An 18,475-nucleotide genomic window follows, 5' to 3' on the forward strand; every position below is an offset into this window, starting at 1 on the left:
CTGTATTACAAACCTCTCCTCCAAACACCACAATTCTTCTTCATGACAATTTTGGACATCATTTTGATGTCTTAGATCAGAGGCAAAGCCAACATTTTAGGTATAATTTAGCCATCTTTACACTGACTTCATTGGAATAGACTAGTATATACCTAGAGCATCAGTGAGATGCTCATGTGCAAAAGAATTCAGAAAGATTTGCTCAAGTACTTCCTGAAAGGGGCTCTGGTGCAACTCCTCCTAGCATATGCTTGTCTCAAAGATTAAGCCATGCACGTGTAAGTGCACACGGCCGGTACAGTGAAACTGCGAATGGCTCATTAAATCAGTTATGGTTCCTTTGATCGCTCCATCTGTTACTTGGATAACTGTGGTAATTCTAGAGCTAATACATGCCGACGAGCGCTGACCTCCCGGGATACGTGCATTTATCAGACCAAGACCAAAGCAGAATGATGGTTTCAGTCACAGAAGTTCATAAGCATATCCTAATCGGTAGGATTTAAAAAAAAGTATTTTTACACATGTCTAGTTGGTGAAACTTGGAAATATTCGACCTAGAAGTAGTAGAATAAGTGATCTGACTTTACCCATCTACACATGCCCCCTGACAAATGTCTGCTCCCTGGATGGTCCTTGACTGGTCACCTTGAATCAGGAAATGGTGCTGTGGAAGGCTGAATCCTTCAATGAATATTGGGATGGGCTGGGGACGGCAGCTGGCACAGTGGTGGTGGCCAGTGGTCCATGAAGGGAATGGGTATACTTTGCTGATGCTCTGGAACCAGAAGTTCTGACGTCTGGTCGAGCAGATTGGGTCAATTAGGGCAGGAATTTGTGTGCATACGGGTGGGAGTGGAAAGTTGGGTATGGGGTGGGCGGTTACCGTTCACTAGTTTTCTAATCTTCAGTTAGTGCATAGATTCCCTTAGTTTTCTAAACAAAAAAAAGCATACTCATTTATTTATTTAATTATTTTGATAGTTATTTATAGTCGAACATGACCTTTGCGGGTATGAGAGCTCTTCTCAAATTTAGAGGGAGCTGAGAAGTAATGCAATAATATCCTATAAAAAAAATACAGGATATGTTGGGGGCAGGGTGCTTTACAGTGTTCAGCAGTCAGGTCTTGCAACTTCACACACCCATCCAAATATTCTCCAATTGAAGCCTTTTTGCAACAGACATGCACATAAATGTGGAGAAGTGTGGCTCAATGGTTAGAGCGGCAGACCCTGATGCAGAGGTCTAGCCTGGGACCAGAGTTCAATTCCCCACCTCGGTGGGTCTTGGGCTCAAAATTCCACAGACCTGATAATTCTTGCCTCGGTACCTGTTCCAATCATAGAGTCCCACTCTGCAACTCTGGGCAATAGCTTGCTTAATCTCCACAACGGCCCCCACAACGCTAAGGATGCCTGGCTTCCACCTTGGGGGTGCCCAGGAGTGGACACCTCACAGGGAAAGCCAGGATGGGTTCCACAGCGGTATTCGTACAAGCGCCTTGAGACCCTTGCGGGTGAGTAGTGCGCTATACAAGTATCAATTTACATAAATAACTGCAACAGACCCATAGAAGTTACATGTTTCTTGTTGGCAGTGCAAGTACTTGCTTCTTGTGCTTTTAGAGGAAAGGCAGATTTTGGAAGCTCAGCTGCAGCAGTTTCCAGCCTAGAAATCCGTGCATGTGAGGGCTTCCTATCAGATGAGTGCCAGTCAGAGCCAATGAGTTAAGTTTATAGAGGGTGTTTCTCTTCTATGTGCTAATAGCTTAACTCTGTTAGTACTATTCTAGGCACGGAGAGATCTTAATATTTAATGCGTACACTTGATATACAACTTATACACATTGTCACAGTCACTGCTGATGAATGAACCTCGATGGCAGGGCACAGCCAGAGTCAAGCTGAGGCTTCGAGCTCGGGATCTCTGCAAAAAACACACTGTTTTGCTTGAGTTGGGAGCCTCATTATTTCATGATTTGTCAATTTCACTCTGCCTTAAAACAATATTCCAGAAGCCAGCAATGAATTTCCTTTTCTCGTGTGAAAAAGTCCTGCGTGCTGCTGTTGTGTAGCTAGGCCCATGAGTCAGAAAGGGCTCATCTGAGACTTCTGGGTGCAGGAGGCGGGCTGACCTCACCGCTTCACCAGACTTGGCTCTCTGGTTTAAAGACACGAGTATCCTGTCAGGCTACTTCACAGTACAATTATATGTTTGTGTGTAAATGAGTGTATATGTGTAATTGCATTGTGTATGTAACAAATACTTATTACTATGCAATGATCAGTGGGCGGCACGTAAAGTCACATATAAAGGTTTGCCTATGTGGGCATTTAATGTGAGACTGCCTTCCCTACCCTTTTCACATGTGGAGAAGTGTGGCTCAATGGTTAGAGCGGCAGACCCTGATGCAGAGGTCTGGCCCGGACCAGGGTTTAATTTTCGCCTCTGCGGGTCTTGGGCTCAATTTCCTCGGACCAGATATTTCTCTCCTCGGTGCCTATTCTAATCATGGGTCCCACTCTGCAACTCTGGGCAATAGCTTGCTTAATCTCCACAATGGCCCCAAAAGCGCTGGGATGCCTGGCTTCACCTTGGGGGGGCCCAGGAGTGGACACTTCACAGGGAAAAGCCAGGAAGGGTTCCACAGCGGTATGTGTTACAGCGCCAGGACACCCATGGGTATTAATGCGCTTTACAAGTACAAATTACATTTACATGCTGACCTTGTGTCCCTTGCTCCAAAACAAGTCAACCTCCACCTCCTCCTGTGAGCCTTGTTGGACTAAATGGAGCCTTTTCTTGCCTCCATTTAAATAGACCCTCCCATCTCTTTCTGCCCCTCTCTGACTGTCAATTTAATCCCTCTCCAAAAATGCACAGCTAAAGCATCCAGTTAAAGCACAGAGAAATAAAGGGCGCCCTACCTGTTTAGACCTGTTAGGTTCTGGAAAAGCCTTTGTGCCAGAATTCCTGGCTCAAAGCAAGGGATTCTTTGTTTACCTTTGTTTCACCAATTTCTAAATCCCATTCTGCTCCAATGTCCCAACTGCAACACAGCACAGTGAGCTCAGGGCCTCTGTCAGGGCATGCCCTGGCCTGGCAGTTCAGGCTGGACTGTTCCCATTGGAGCAGGGTCAAGACTGATTTGCATATGGTAGGGTCCAAACTGAGGTGGCATGGTGTGCAAAATGATGGGCCCAAATAATTACCAATGGCTGAAATTTATATAAGAATTACATTCATCACTTTTTTGTATACTTTAGTGTGTTACCCTAAGTGATATCAAAACTGGTCAAGGATATAGATCACTTTGCCAGAGACCACCTTCATGCCAGATAGCCAAATGTATATGCAAATTATCTCAAAACATCATGCATGAGCATCATTAAAGCCCAACACTATGCCAAGGCTGCCCTTATGTGAGGTGAGAGAATGGCAATATTATTTCAGGAATAGCCACACTATGCAGTGCCCCATTAGGAACAGGCCACCAATTTACTTGGAAAAATCACACATATGATAAGATTGCCCTCATCAAGGCAAACAGGTACCAATATATCAGAGACAAATTTATGTTAGGAGAGCCAGCAATATATCAAGGGGGGCGTCTTTAAACCAGGGCCACCATTATGACAGTGGTTGCCTTATTTATGCCCCAAATTCCCACAGATGTTAGCTGTTGGGCCCCTGCATGGCGTAGGCGAAAAGCATAATTACACAACAAGTAGAGGTCAATCTGATAAGTCCTCAGATGGTAGCTGTTGGACGCCTGCAGAGCATAGTGCGCAGGGTGAAGACAATAAGCATCTGGGAAATTCACTGTCCGACTGGTTGAGCATGAGTTGGTCAGTTTGAGAAGGTCATTGATGAAGTGATGAAGGGTGAAGCACAAAATGGCAGAGTGAATGGCAAGATGACAGACATACTTTACCACAGAGTACAAAATGGCTGAGCGAGTGTCAAGATAAAGAATACATTTTCCACACATGAAGACACCCGCTTAGCTGAAGGCTATCCATGTCTACTAAAAGTACTGCCTTTTCTTTATGTGTACATTAGTGTGTGGGTGTGTGCTTCTGAGCTCGTATACGGGGGTCCATGTGTATACATTTATGTATGAGTGTGTGTTTGTGTGTGTGTTTGTTTGATTGTTGTGGGGGGGCTGACAATTTATAGGCACCCCTGTTATCTAAAACCCCTCCCCCTTGTGCTTCCTCTGCCATGCCGTGTTGCCTCACTTTGTCATCATCTGTCCATTTAACGATTTGCTATGCATTAAGCATTAGTGTGTCGTTGTTGTGCTGCTGTAGCCGGTCCTCCCTACCAAATTCCCCATTCAAAGTCTTAGGATAAGGCTTCAATCTTTGGAGGAATCTAAGCAGGGCCATGTAGGATCAGTCCTTTCTTTATATTCCTGGCTGATTTGAAGCAATTTTTGAGAATTGAGGAGGAGGGATGAAGTCCTTCACCATTGTGGTATCAATCGATAACCTGCAACCTACCCAGCTTGTTTGTAAACCTTCTTTATGGAATAGTGACAAATAATATATAGCTGCCTAAGAAGTTCAGTTTCATTGCTTTACTCACCCTGTCAGAAAGTTATTTAACTGTTGTAATGTAACATGGATATTTACAAGAAGCATACAGAAATTATAAATTCGTCAAAATCATGGTGCTTTCTTTAGAGATGACTAACTGCAGTGCACTTGTTTTGTGTCTCATTGAACCAAACTGCCTTCACCCTTCTGTTGGTGGCAAGACCAGATTTTTCTCTATAGCAGCCACAATTGCAGTGTTATTGTTAAAATGGTTTAATCTGTATGCATTTTCCATACGAGTCCATACTTACTTACACAGAATCTGGTAAAAAGTTGTGTTTTTTTGTTATCATTTATTCTTATTTTCCTGGAGCATTTGCCTCATTAAACATTTGCTTTTCACAGTAGGCTTTTCCTTGCACAGTGGACTCATGTGTCATGATTCTATACCCTGAAAGGTTCCTTTGTGTACAGCTCAGCGGTACAAATCCTTTCTCCCATAACTTTTTTGCTGTGGGTGGTTTAAGATAATGTACTGTATCTGACTAATGGTCTACTGTAATGGCTTTAAAAGGCTGTAGAGTGGCTCAGTCAAAGAGCACTTACAAAAAATAGAGCGCCTGTGACATTTTGCCTCAATTTACAGCTGCATTGGCTTACTCTCTTTCTCTCACAACATGGGTTTTTTTCTCTAAGGGACAATACTACTTTAGTTATCTTTGTAGTATTGTCAGTATTAACTTGTAATTTATTTATTTACGGGGATATTTCTGAAGGATTTCTGTCACCCTTGTGCCACACTAGGAGACCCATGGGCCATATGTATCATCATCACCATTTGCGATTTCTAAATAGCGATTTTTAATGAATCGCTTTTTAGAAATCGCAAAATGGTATGTATGTAGAAAATGGTATGTATGTAGAAAATCGCTATTTGTTAGCGATTTCCAATTATTCCTTATTTGCGAAATCGCAATTTGCGAATTCGCAAATAAGGAATAATTACCCATTCATTCCTATGGGCCAGGAGGCCCATAGGAATGAATGTGAAATGCATTTCATTTTGCGAATCGCAATTTGTGAATTCGCAGAATGAGATTGATTTCAAGGGTGCAGGGGTGTCTCAAGGACACCCTGCTGCACCTCTGAAATCAGCATGTGTGTGCATATGGCGCACATACATGCCCTATGGGCATGTATGTGCGTCACATGCCACATTTAAAAATGCCAATTTGTGCATTTTTATGAGAAATCGCAATTTACCACCAATTGAGAGTTGGTGGTAAATTGCGATTTCTTAAGCTAAAATCGCTATTGAAAATTGCATCATACATAGCATTTTAGGAATCGCAAAATTGCCATTCCTTAAATGCTATAGCAAAATAAAGAATCGCACATTTTTGCGATTCCTTATGATGCGATTTGTACATACATAGCAAAAAATGCTAAACAGCCTTTTGCGATTCGCAATGGCCGGAATTTGCCGAATTCCGGCCTTTGCGAATCCAAAAAGGCTTGATACATATGGCTCCAAGTCATATTTATCAAGCCACGTAAGGAGATCCGTAATAACAAAACACATTACAAATCACTGCTTTGTGTTACTCTGCCCCAGGGAGGCGCTCCGTGGGTGGAGCATGGGTGTTCCCGCACATCCACCCATGGGTTTTGGGCACAATCCCAGATCTACCAACTATGGTAAACCTGGGAATGCGTCAAATTGGTACTACTCCCCAGGGGAGGGGAACAAGAAGAAATATGCTTATTTCTCCTTGTTTTATCATCTTTCAATGCATACTGCAGAATGCAGCACACATAAAAATAGGAAAATGCCTCAGGGGATTGTTTTTTAGCAGAATGGTGTCCCTTCCTGCTTAAAATCTATCCTGCTTACAAAGCAGGCACCCTTGCAAGGGTCAGAAACATGCAAACCCTCCCAGGTCCCGTCTGAGTATACCGAGCTACGGCGCTCAGACCAATGTAAATGTATGTAAATGTATTGCGACTTATATAGCGCACGTATCACCCGAAGGTATCAAGGCGCTTGCTTAGGGAACCCGTCCTGGTATTCCCCTGTGAGATACCCCGGCAGGGTATCCACAAGGTGAAAGCCAGGCATCCCGCCGCGAGGGGCCGTAGTGGAGATTAAGCAAGCTATTGCCCAGAGTCGCAGATTGTGACCCCATGAGTCGAGTAGGCACCGGAGCGAGAATTGTCGAGTCCGTGGAATTTTTGAGCCCGAGACCCGCCGAGGAATCGAACCCTGGTCCACGGCCGATCTCAGCATCCGGGTCTGCCGCCTCTAACCACTGAGCCAATCACTATGCTGCATTGCAGCATGGTGATTGGTCAGGGGAGGTAGCTTGGGAGCGTCTTGGAGAGACGAGGGACAACACAACGGTGGGGAGGCGTCTGCGGATTTGGCGAGAATGTATGTACTTTTTTTGTTTTTGTAATGACCCCCAGCGTGACCCCTCCCTCCCTCACTTTCGTTCCCTGCCAGCCGCTACTGTGAAAGGTACACATAAACTGACAATTTGCACAGACTTTTAACAATCTGGGAATCCTCAAGCTAAAATAGAAAAATATAGAAATAATTGCAAATTGTATATTTTCAATTCATACGTGACCTTGGCAACCCACAGGACAGGTAGATGTTTCGAGCATTTTTGCGAGCGCAAACGGAGCGAATTGCAAAATTCGGCCGTTTGCACCCGCAAAAATGGCATTTGAGATGTATCAAGGGTTCATGCACTCGCAATTTAAGAATTTGCAAATAATTGCGAGTTCTCAAATTGCGATTGCATTTAAGGAATCGCAATTTGCGATTCCTTAAATGCAATGCATGAACCATTCCAAGATTGCGAATTCGCAATCTGTGGTCGCTATTTACCGCGAATCCAAACTACATGGTAAATAGCAAAAACGTAGAAATATGCACTTTAGTGCATTTTTCTAAGTTGTATATTACACACACACATGTCCTTGGGACATGTGTGTGCGCAACACCAGTAAACATTACTAAATGCGAATCGCAAATAAGGAATGACTTCCCATTCATTCCTATGGGCCTTTAAAAGCCATTCCTTATTTGCGATTAGCATTTAGCGAATCGCAAATAAGGAATCAGTAGGAATTGCAAATAACATTGCGATTCCTACATGCATCCCGTTTTGCGAGTCTTTAATAGCGAATCCTTAAAATTCGCTATTAAGGATTCGCAAAACATGACTTTGATGCATCTGGGGGTAAGTTCATATATGGTGGAGATGCATGGGCATGTAGCTCAAAACATGGGTATCTGAAGCTGTACCTGGTTATTGAAAGCTGTTCTTACCATGTGCCCAAAGTAGAAGGGCACAGACGTCAGTGCATGGCTGGGGGGGGGGAGAAGTGGGAGCAGTTACACATGGGCCGGACAAATAAGACTTAACCTGGTTATATGAAGCTATTTTTGACATATGCTATTGATTTATTGATATGTAAGGCTGAACATGGGCATGCAAAGAAATATCTGTTAACACTGTGAAAAGATAAATGGGAGTATTTGATGAAATCCGCTTGAGAGCGTTCAACAGAAGTATGAATTTGCATAACAACCTGTCTCTTTTCTTTTTTCATTCCCACACGCTGTAATACCCTAGTGGAGAACCTTCATACACAGTCCTGGTGATGCCTCATGCATTTTGCATGGGCAGTGCCCTGCTAGACCTCAGCTCCCACACCTACCCCTGAACATAGTTCTTGGCAAACGTGTCACGCTTTGGGCATCCGTCTCTGATGATCCCGATTCTGTGAATTACATTTGCATTGCCTGAGGTCTGTAGAACATCTATTCATGAGGTCTGGAGGTGGGAGACCGTGTTACTGCTGCAGTGGGCTGGTTTTCTTGCAGGGGGCTGGGTCCTTTGAGCAGGGCCGGCTTTAGCATTGGTGGCTCCAGCCACGGCCGGTAGTAGGTGTAACTGCAGGGCGGTGACATGGGGAGGGGGAGGGGCAGGGTGGGGGGTAGTAATGTATGGATTACAGACTTTAACTGGTAAGAAAACATATAAATAAATGAAACAAATTTCGTTGCGCGCACTGTATCGCATTTGGTGATGCAGTGCACACAACGAAATTCGTTTTATTTATTTATATGTTTACTTACCTGGAGTCACCCAGCCACCCGCCGTGGCTGGGTGACTCCCAGTGCAACAATGTTTGTTGGTGCCCCTCCCCATGACCTCCTTTAGCACAGATTCTCTAATTTCCACCCTCCAAAGGTGCCCTTATCTTTTCATGGCCCGTTCTCACATTTATTTAATTTCTTTTATAGCACTGTTCATCCCAAGTACGGTGTCGGAGGGAGCACTTTACATCACTCACACCTATACATAGACAATGATTTATAGTAGTGTGTAAATCAATGTACAAGACATGTTGCATAAAACGAGGGATACAAGGTGTTGGATTAACATGTAATCCATACTAGTAGCCAGTGAATGTTACAAGTGCTTAGTGTGGAAAAAAACATACTCAGGGTTTAAAATGTAACACAGTGGTTGGTGTTGCATAAGCAAATAAGAGTCTATCGCCACCCAAAGGAACTGTTTTTAAAAACTTTAGAATGAGGAAAAATGTAGATAAAAATTACTTTCTAAACTCATGTCTGGCAGTTTGCTTCCATCTCTTTGATGCTGCTTCATAACTCACTGTGTTATATTTGTAGGATTGCAGTTTATGAACTGCAAGTACCAAAAAGTTCTCTGTTTGTAAACCCACTGACCTATCTACAAATAAATACAAATCTATGATAGGTATGTTGCAAATTGTGCTTTGCCGCAGGCACATTAACCCGTTGACCGTGGCACGAATTCCGCCGCGGTGCGGGCGTTTTAATAAGTGGGCGGGGTTTGGACGGCCCCCGGCTGTCCTCCGCACACGCCCACCGCCACGTGGGACGGCCGGGGCCGTCCACAGCACCGAAGGGGTTAAACCTCATTGCTATGATGAATTAAAAGTACATTAATCCCCAGAGTTATCTTGCCGTTATTATTATGCTCTAAAAACTACTGGGCGCACAAAGATCTCTGCAGCATGCGCCTTAACACTGCAAGATATCCTAAAATGGTGAATCTTTATGACCCACTTAATTAGAAGTCAGCAAATATAGTGCAGAAGAAAGGGTTCTTCCTCAATGTCCAATCCTTCTAAAATTAATACAACAAAGTCTGCTGGTTAATAAGTGCCCCCATTTTAAAATCAATGGGACGCAGATTTGCAGTGTCATTAAATACTCTGTTTATTATTGTGTAATCATGCCGAAGAGGGTGGTCCTGGATATTGGGTAAAGGGGCATAGGTGGTCTCGATGCAAGTTGTTCCTGATGCAAGATGCAGTGGTGCTACACTGCTCCTCCATTAGCCAGTCCAGAGGAATGGGTTATAGTTTAGGGAGGGGGCCAGAATGATGGGAAATGGGATTGATTTTTATTTTTTTTACATGAAAGAAGCTCTGGCTTAAAGATGAAAAAGATCTGGAAGAAATAGAAAAGCATCAAGTACTCTGGTTGAAACGTTTGAGAAATCACATATAAAGTTATTTTTATTTTTAAATAGCAACTGATAAAATTGCACGATTGAGGGCCTTATTACGAGTTTAGCGATCCATGAACCGCCGTAGTCGCGGTCACGGTATGACCACCGGAAGTTCAGCATTCCGACTGCTGTTATAATGAAATGGGAAGATTGCTATTGCAAAGACTGTGATGGAACCACCAACACCACTAGGACACCGCAAACCACCAAAGGTGTAGGGTGGAAACAGAAGATCTGGACTCGACTCAACAAAAGCGGTAGTAGAATTCAAATCCATGCATGTAGGGTGTGTAGTCTGGGCTTTGTATCAAAGGACTGCATTGGGTAACCTTTGCTGCCCTTATACTGCAGAACATACCAGATAATTCGATTACTTTTAAACTGAACCATCTCCCCATATCAGTATATATTTGACCAGTTGTTTTAGATTTTACCTGACTTTTTCATAAAGAAAGACTCTGATGCACACAAGAGTGGCCAGGATACTGCTGTTGTGCACATGAGAAATAGGACAGAAGACTGCAATACAAAATATTTAAAATGAAAGTGAGGTATACATACACAAACTAAACTAACACCAGGTACCTGAGGAGTAAAACAAAACAAACGCTAGGAAAGCAAAGTTGAGTGTTAACTGAGACAAGATGCAGGAACAATAAAGTAAAGTAAAGTAAAGTAAGTATACTTGTAAAGCGCACTGTTACCCCATCTCGGGGTGTCCTGGCGCTGTATACTGCTGGGGAACCGGTCCTGGCTTTCCCTGTGAGATTGTCTCTCCTGGGCACCCCCAAGGTGAAGCCAGGCATCCTCGGCGCTAATGGGGCCGTTGTGGAGATTAAGCAAGCTATTGCCCAGAGTTGCAGAGTGGGACCCATGGTTAGCGTAGGCACCTAGGCGAGAATTATTGAGTCCGCGGACATTGACCCAAGACACTGCCGCGTCGGGAATTGACCCTGGTCCCGGGCCGACCTCTGCTTCATGGTCTGCCGCTTCTAACCAGTGAGCCACAAAGCATCAATGTTGCAAGGCAAGTTATTCATTCCTCACTGTGCTGATATAGTCAGAGAACATTTCCCATGCTACCTTCTGTGTGGCCTGTGTCTCCTGTGTCCTGCCCCTAATCTGTGCTCCAAATCGCACAGGCCTGTTCCCCACCTGTTCCATTGACCTAACACTGTTATAGCCTTCCAATTACTGTGCTTCAAGGTCCACTCATTTCCTAAGTTTTCACTAAAAGGCAGTTGGCTCGATTGTGAATTAGAGTGAATCCTTAGAATGTTTCTCTTTTCAAATCAATAGATTTTGTTACTTCCTTCAATTTAGGCTGCTCTTGCTGTTGTTTTCTTGGCTACAACCAAGAAAGCCTTATGAGTGTAAGTAGGCTCTCTTCAAGAGCTTAACCTAAACTATCCTATCCTCCCTTAAGCCATGGAGTATCATCCCAAAAATATAATCAAGTAGACAATTTGTCTACAGTAAAGAAATCTTTTTTTTAATGTATTTTTGTAAATTTCAAAGCGGACCCGATTCCTGCATATTCTCATGTTATGCAATGTGTATACCAAGCACCAGGCAGACACTAGAAGATTAAAACTCACTTCCAACTTTATTAAATGGATATTTTGGATGAAGATCACCAATCTTCAGAAATAAACATTTGAAGGTTGTTAGACCTATTAGCCTTAGGATTGTCTTCCCCAACCTTTTTGACTTTCTCCTCCATTTTTGTTGATCATATTTTGTTCGCCTTAGGACACCGTGCACTTTATGATTGATAACTAGTGCTAAAGTGCTTGTGCTGCTTTAAACATCATAAAATTGGTTCACACCCTTTTGATACATTTTATTTCCTTGTAAGTCCCTACTAAAATGGAACTACATGTACCCGTGACCTGTTAATTAATCCCTTTGCTGCGGCCACGATTTTACGGCAGTTCGGCACTTCCCTAAAATGGGCGGGGCCGCGTCAGCCGTTAGCCGACAGCAGCACTTGCGAGGTAGTGCTCCCGTCGGCCAACGGCCAACAGAAGCATGCAAAGGGTTAAATGCTACTGTGTGGCCTGCAGCACTTATTGCACCACCCACATAAGTAGCCCTTTAAAGCATGTCCCAGGTCTGCCATAGCAGCCTGTATGTGCAGTTTCGACCTGGCAAACGAAACCTTTTGCCATGCCTAAGCTTTCCTACTTCACCATATATATCTCACCCCTAGGATAGGCCCTATACAACCCACAAGGCACGGTGCAGTATATATGAAAAGTTGGACATGTACTTTTCAGTTTTACATTTCATGGTAGTGAAAAGCTCCTACATTTGTTTTCCACTCCTGTGAGGCCTATATCTCACATAGCATAACTTTGAGTTGCCTTATGACTAAGCCTGCGTGGGGTTTGCAGAGTTTTACTACACTCCGCGAAGTGCCAGAAAAACTCTGCTATGCTCCGTGGAGTTTCACCAGAGGCGGAGCCTGTTAAGTCGTGCTACTCACACTTATTTTTAGCACCAGGAGTTTGCCCCACAATGTAAAATCAGCGTAAACTGCACTACGCGTCACGCCAGATGGCGCTGCTGCTTTCTGCGCTCGAGATTTTTCTCAAGTGACAGCTTCCTCAACGCAAATGGCAGATTTCTAAATGCGAGCAGTTGTGACCTGCCGCGACCGCCTGTGATGAGAAATCTCGCCAGGAGGAGGTCTAGCAAGTAAAATTTTTCTCGCAAGTGCTCGCAACTTACCATTGGCGAGCCGCTCAAGATTAAAAACTCCGGTCCGCGTCACTCCGTGGAGTTTTTCGGAACTCGGCATGGAGCGTGGAGTGGGCAAAACTCTGTGAACTGCACCAGCGGAGTGGAAATCTTCACCCACCCATACGACATTTAATAAGTGTTAACTTTTGATTGGGAACAGGCAAACCTTTCATGTTTGTTGTCTAAGTAATTGTAATTTAAAACCCTCTTTAATTGTAAAGTTGGATTTTAAATTACAATTTGGAAAATATCCCTTTTAGAAAGTTACACTTTTTCTGCCCAGATATTTTGTCCCTGCAGCCTGTCCCTGGGTCACATGCCAGGGTATAGTTGCCAAATGGATCTTGTTTATTCCTCCCAGACAACCACAATAGAGGGATTAGGTGTGCCTTAATCAGTCATCGACTGGCAGGACAGAGAGTGGATCTGAGCACAGCCCCACTTGCACTTGTCACCACTGCATTGTTCATTCAATCAGCATGGAGCCAGGGCAGGGCAGGGGAAACAGCAAACTTCATGGACTTCAAAGGGAATTCTCCAGAAACTTCTCCTACTTCAAAGCTGTCACCAAATATAAATATTGGACCCTCAAACCCAACAATTCAGTACACTCGTTGACCTGCAGATACTACAGAAGAAGGACTGTTGTTCTGCTTTGCTGTCAGGTATGCTACTCTGCTTTACTGCTACTCTGCTGCTTTGTTGCTTGCTGCACTGCTTGCTGAGAAGGAAGATTGGACCTACATCCCTTCATCCGAGGCTGAAATGACACCAAGGATCAGCAGACTGACCTCCTGTTTTGAGCTTCAGGGACATAACAAGCTCCAAAGGCTCCCTGAAACTGCCCAGCTGACCTGCTGCCTGGACCTTCAACTAAACCTGCCTGAGCCCCACTGGTCCCCGCTGGAGTGAGTTACTGACCCCTAAGAGGGGCCCCTCGGGTCCTGGGTAAGCCTGGGCGTAGTGGGCGTAGTGGGGCTCCGCGGAGCTACGCGGAGAGGGCGAGAAGCTACGCCCACTCCCGCACTCCGCGTAGCCCCACTACGCACCTCCCTCCCGCTCTCCCCTACATTCATTATTTAAGCAGCTAGCCTGAAAAATACAATTAAAAAGCACTTACCTTGTCCGGCGCTCGTCCGGGGCTCCCTCATTGAATAGTGTCGTTTCCTGGATACCAATCCGCATGCGCGGCCGCCCGCGCATGCGCATTGGTATCCAGGAAACGACGCTATTCAATGAGGGAGCCCCGGACGAGCGCCGGACAAGGTAAGTGCTTTTTAATTGTATTTTTCAGGCTAGCTGCTTAAATAATGTATCTAGGGGAGGGCGGGAGGGAGGCAGGTGGCGGCCGACTCGGCTACGCTCACGGAGTGGGCGTAGTGTTGCCGGCTACGCTGTCTACGCAAAATGCATAGAAGGCAACACTACGCCTACTCCGTGGGCGTAGCCGAATCGGACGCCCAGGGTTAGTCCTGGGTCCTTGATGTGTGTCAGTTGAGCTCATCTCCAAAGAAAAGGAGAAATCCTGAAATTTTTGACTCATCGCAAAGGTGAACTGGCCCATTCGCACTAAGATCTTGCTGCCCACCCCGTCCACCAATGCGAAGTTTTGACGAACCTCTCTGTTTGAGCCAGAGTGCCCACCAGCAACACCCAAACTATGCGAGAGTCCTTCGCGTTACAGCGTCAACAGCTTGTTGTTGCTGCTTGAGTAGGGTTTCACTCCCCTGAAGCAGTAACCCAATTTAAAACAAGGGTGTTACAGAACTCTGTTTGACAGCTTGGAATGTTTATTCTGAAGGCAAGCATTAGATTAGATCAATTAATTTTGGTTGTAAACTATAATCCATTAGAAGCCCTGAGGTTTACTTGACTTTCCTGGCTTATTAGCAAGCAAAAAAAGCTATAAGCAAGACAAAGATTGTCAATATATGCAAAACTAAATCCTACAAATCTTGATCAATACATATGCGCACTGTGCCAGTTCATATCATTTACATTTCGTCTACATAAAGAGCAATATTTTAGAATTATTATATATTTTAGTAATATTTTTCACAATATAGGCTATGGAATACTTAGATTGGTATGGAATTTATTGTATTTAATCATTGGATTAAATATGTTTCTGTTGTACTTTACACTAACTCACTAGAAAATTGTGCTGTGAACAAAATAGAAAATGCATTGTCTAAACATGCACCCTGGGTGTGAAATTACTGTAATTTGCTGTAGCTGAATAACAATGTAAATATGCTTTTGAAAAAGTCAACATTCATGACCATAATATTTTTGTATCAAATGTGGTTCACCGAAGTAAGTAAGTAATGTAACTGGGAATCATTTACATCATTAGTAGCTATCTCAAAAACAGGATGTGATTTCAGCCCTTGAAGTTGTGCACTCCTATTCTAGTACAATTCAAAATTGTGTGTCAATAGAATGGAATTTGTAGCTAATATGATGATAGATGCTTAGCCACTGTGATGTTCCAAATCTGTACAATATTTTCTTTGGGTACTATGAAATCTTGTTGCTCCATTAAATATTTTCTTTTCTTCCAGGTTCCTTCTTTCCATCTTTGAAGCCTTCTGACATGGTCTTCAAGGTGATCTTCTGGCTGGGATACTTCAACAGCTGCTTCAACCCAATAATTTACCCCTGTTCAAGCAAGGAGTTTAAGCGAGCCTTTATAAGACTGCTCAAGTGCCAGTGCCATAGACGACGTAGGCCCCTTTGGAGGGTCTACGACCATCAGTGGAGAACTTCTATGACCAGCTCAGGAAGAGACTCCAATGGGGAGCTTCGGCCCAGACTCACGTCGAGCAACAACTCTTTCATTTTTAATGCGACTCTTCACGAGAGGATGGCCAAGAGACAAACACTCAGTTTCAAGCGGTGGAAAATGTTCTCATCATTCCATAAACCTTCCTCCCAGCTCAAGGAGAAAATGAACAACATTTCAAACAAAATCCGGAGCGGCTCCAGCAAGGGCTGCGTGTGCACGGCTCACAAGACTGAGGTGGAGTCGGTTTCAATGGGCATACCCAATGACTTTACAGAACATATGGATTACCAAATGTACGAATTAACAGAGCATTGCGGACTTCGAGAAACAGACATCTAAGTCCATGAACATGAACAAGGACATTTCTATTTTAATGTGTGGAAAGGGAACTTATGATCAGTTCATCTTCAATTGTCAGAATAGTGACCAAGCAAAGTTATTCATTCCACCAAACATTCAGCCTGTGGGTATTATTTTACCCACTCAAGTAGGTAAATGACATGGTACATGTAAAAAGCATATGCTTAATGAACAAACATTATTTCTGGGAACCCACATTTTTATCATTTGCATCGTGTGTGGTGCTGTAATCCTTGATGTGAGGTGTCGCTCTGCGGTAGATGTTGGTATGTCTCATCACACCTGGGAATAACTGAAACATCCATCAATTATATAATATTTTGAAAACATTGATCTGCCAACTCAAACCACTTGTCATATAGCCACCCTGCTTGGCCGTGGTACCATCCGTGTTAGTCCATATGTGTTTGTTGACCACTAAGCTAGCTGTAATACAAGAGAGGTTGCAGGAAATAGGACTTTAACATTCCCTGTTTGTTGTAAAAAGAAGTCAGAAATCCAAAACAAATTCTCAAATGATGGCCTTTCAGAATGCGCTTAGCAATTAAAGTAAATACAGAAGGTATTCTTCTCTGTCTTGTGAAATTTAGCTTTTTTGAGTGACCATTTTTGTTGACATATGAAGATGTTAAGTCACTGAGATAAACACTATTAAAGGACAGATTCTCACTGGGTCTTCAGAAGTATTTTATGCTGTTTGCCTGATCTGCTACTTGTCAAATGCAGAGCTTGGGTTTAAAAGGAGAGGGGGGTATAGAAGGAAAATACAAAGAGGAATGGCTACAAAGTAACTCAGAGTCCAATATGCTAAAGCATTATGGGGGATCACTTGAGTTAAATAAAATGCAGGTGAATCCATTTGAGTTAGGTGCGTTGCATGCCTCTAATTTAATTGGATTCAGTTCATAACACTCCAGATCATTTCAACTTAAAGTACCAGACCTTCACATGCTATGTCCCTGATGAGATAGAGACATTTGATCTGCACAAGAGTAATATTTTGTTATCCTTGTTAGCAATCCGAGATGTAAGTTTTGGGATTTCCTCTAAAAGAACAAATGGACTCCCAAGACAGAGCAAGTCTTTGTAGTTATTGCCTCAAAACATAGATACATTTATCACTTACCAACATTGAACAATGTGTTGCCTTCTGTTTTAAATATGGTGAATTTGTAATAGTGCTCTACATATGGCTCCACAAAACACTCATTATTATAAGTTAGCAGATAAAGCATTCACCCACAAAAAGGAAATGATTAAAAATGTGTGTGTGTATGTGTCCACACTGTGACAAAACCTCTACACAGCAACATTGTGAATACATGAGAACTCAACAGTACACAGAAAAACATAGAAATTATGACTTGCATACATTACACCTACAAATATGAATTATTTACACCTGCTTGGTGAATTCACGACACATACTGACTTATATATGCAGAACATAAGCATGTCCTACCACATCCATGTGAGAACATGACATTCTCCAGTAAATATGATAAACTCTTGTTTTTATTTTTCTTGCTGTACCTCTTCCTAGTCCATATAATGCATAAAAGGCCCAAAATCATGGTCAGGATATTTAATCAATTACATAGGAATTCCATTGGCCTTCAATGAAACAAGAATCCCGATTTAAGATACCTTCAAGTTAAAACCCTGGTTGGTAAGAGGCCAAAGTAGATGAGTTCAAAAGACAAATTGAAATCAGAGTAAAAAGCACTGTCCTCCAGCTCAGTGAATTACATGGCGAGGAGGTGATGCTAACAGGCAAAGGATTTTGCGATCGCAAACGGTGCGAATCGCAAAAATCGGCCGTTTGCGATGGCGAAATCTGATTTTGGAATGCATGAAGGGAGAAGGCCCTCGCAATTTGAGAATTCTCAAATATTTGCGAATTCTCAAATTGCGATTACATTTAAGGAATCGCATTTTGCGATTCCTTAAATGCAAAGCATGAAACTTAAAAAAATTGCAATTTATCAATTGGGGGAGCAAATTACCATGAGGATGAACCTCATGGTAATTTGCGAAAACTTTGAAAAATGCACTTTTGTGCATTTTTCAAAGTTTCATGTTGTGCACACACATGCCCTTAGGGCATGTGTGTGTACAACATATGTGCACAGATTGATTTCAGGGATGCAACAGGGTGTCCTTTGAACACCTCTGCACCCTTGAAATCGCATTCTGAATTTGCGATTCGCTAATTGCTAATCGCAAATTGAGAATGTCTTCCCATTCATTCCTATGGGCCTCTAGGCCCATAGGAATGAATGGGGAGGTATTCCTTAATTGCGAATCGCAATTTGCGAGTCGCAATTAAGGAATATTAAGAAATCGCTATTTATTTACCGATTTCATGATGCATTGCATTTTGCAATTCCTTTATTGCAATTCCTTATTTTTTGCAATTAAGGAATCGCAAAAAGCAATATTGATGCATGTGCCTGTAA

At 43.2% G+C, this 18,475-nt stretch overlaps 1 protein-coding gene across 1 annotated transcript in view; it reads left to right on the top strand.

The window, feature by feature from the left end:
- Positions 1-18,008, top strand: part of LOC144821884 (alpha-1D adrenergic receptor-like) — a 266,185-nt gene extending 248,177 nt beyond the window's left edge. The window contains exon 2 of the mRNA XM_078679040.1: positions 15,433-18,008. Within this exon, the coding sequence (XP_078535166.1) occupies positions 15,433-15,995 (563 nt within the window). The 3' untranslated portion in view covers positions 15,996-18,008. The remainder of the gene's footprint in view (positions 1-15,432) is intronic.
- Positions 18,009-18,475: the final 467 nt, after the last annotated feature.

This window comes from Lissotriton helveticus, chromosome 2_2, assembly GCF_964261635.1.
Source record: "Lissotriton helveticus chromosome 2_2, aLisHel1.1, whole genome shotgun sequence".
Taxonomy (NCBI): domain Eukaryota; kingdom Metazoa; phylum Chordata; class Amphibia; order Caudata; family Salamandridae; genus Lissotriton; species Lissotriton helveticus.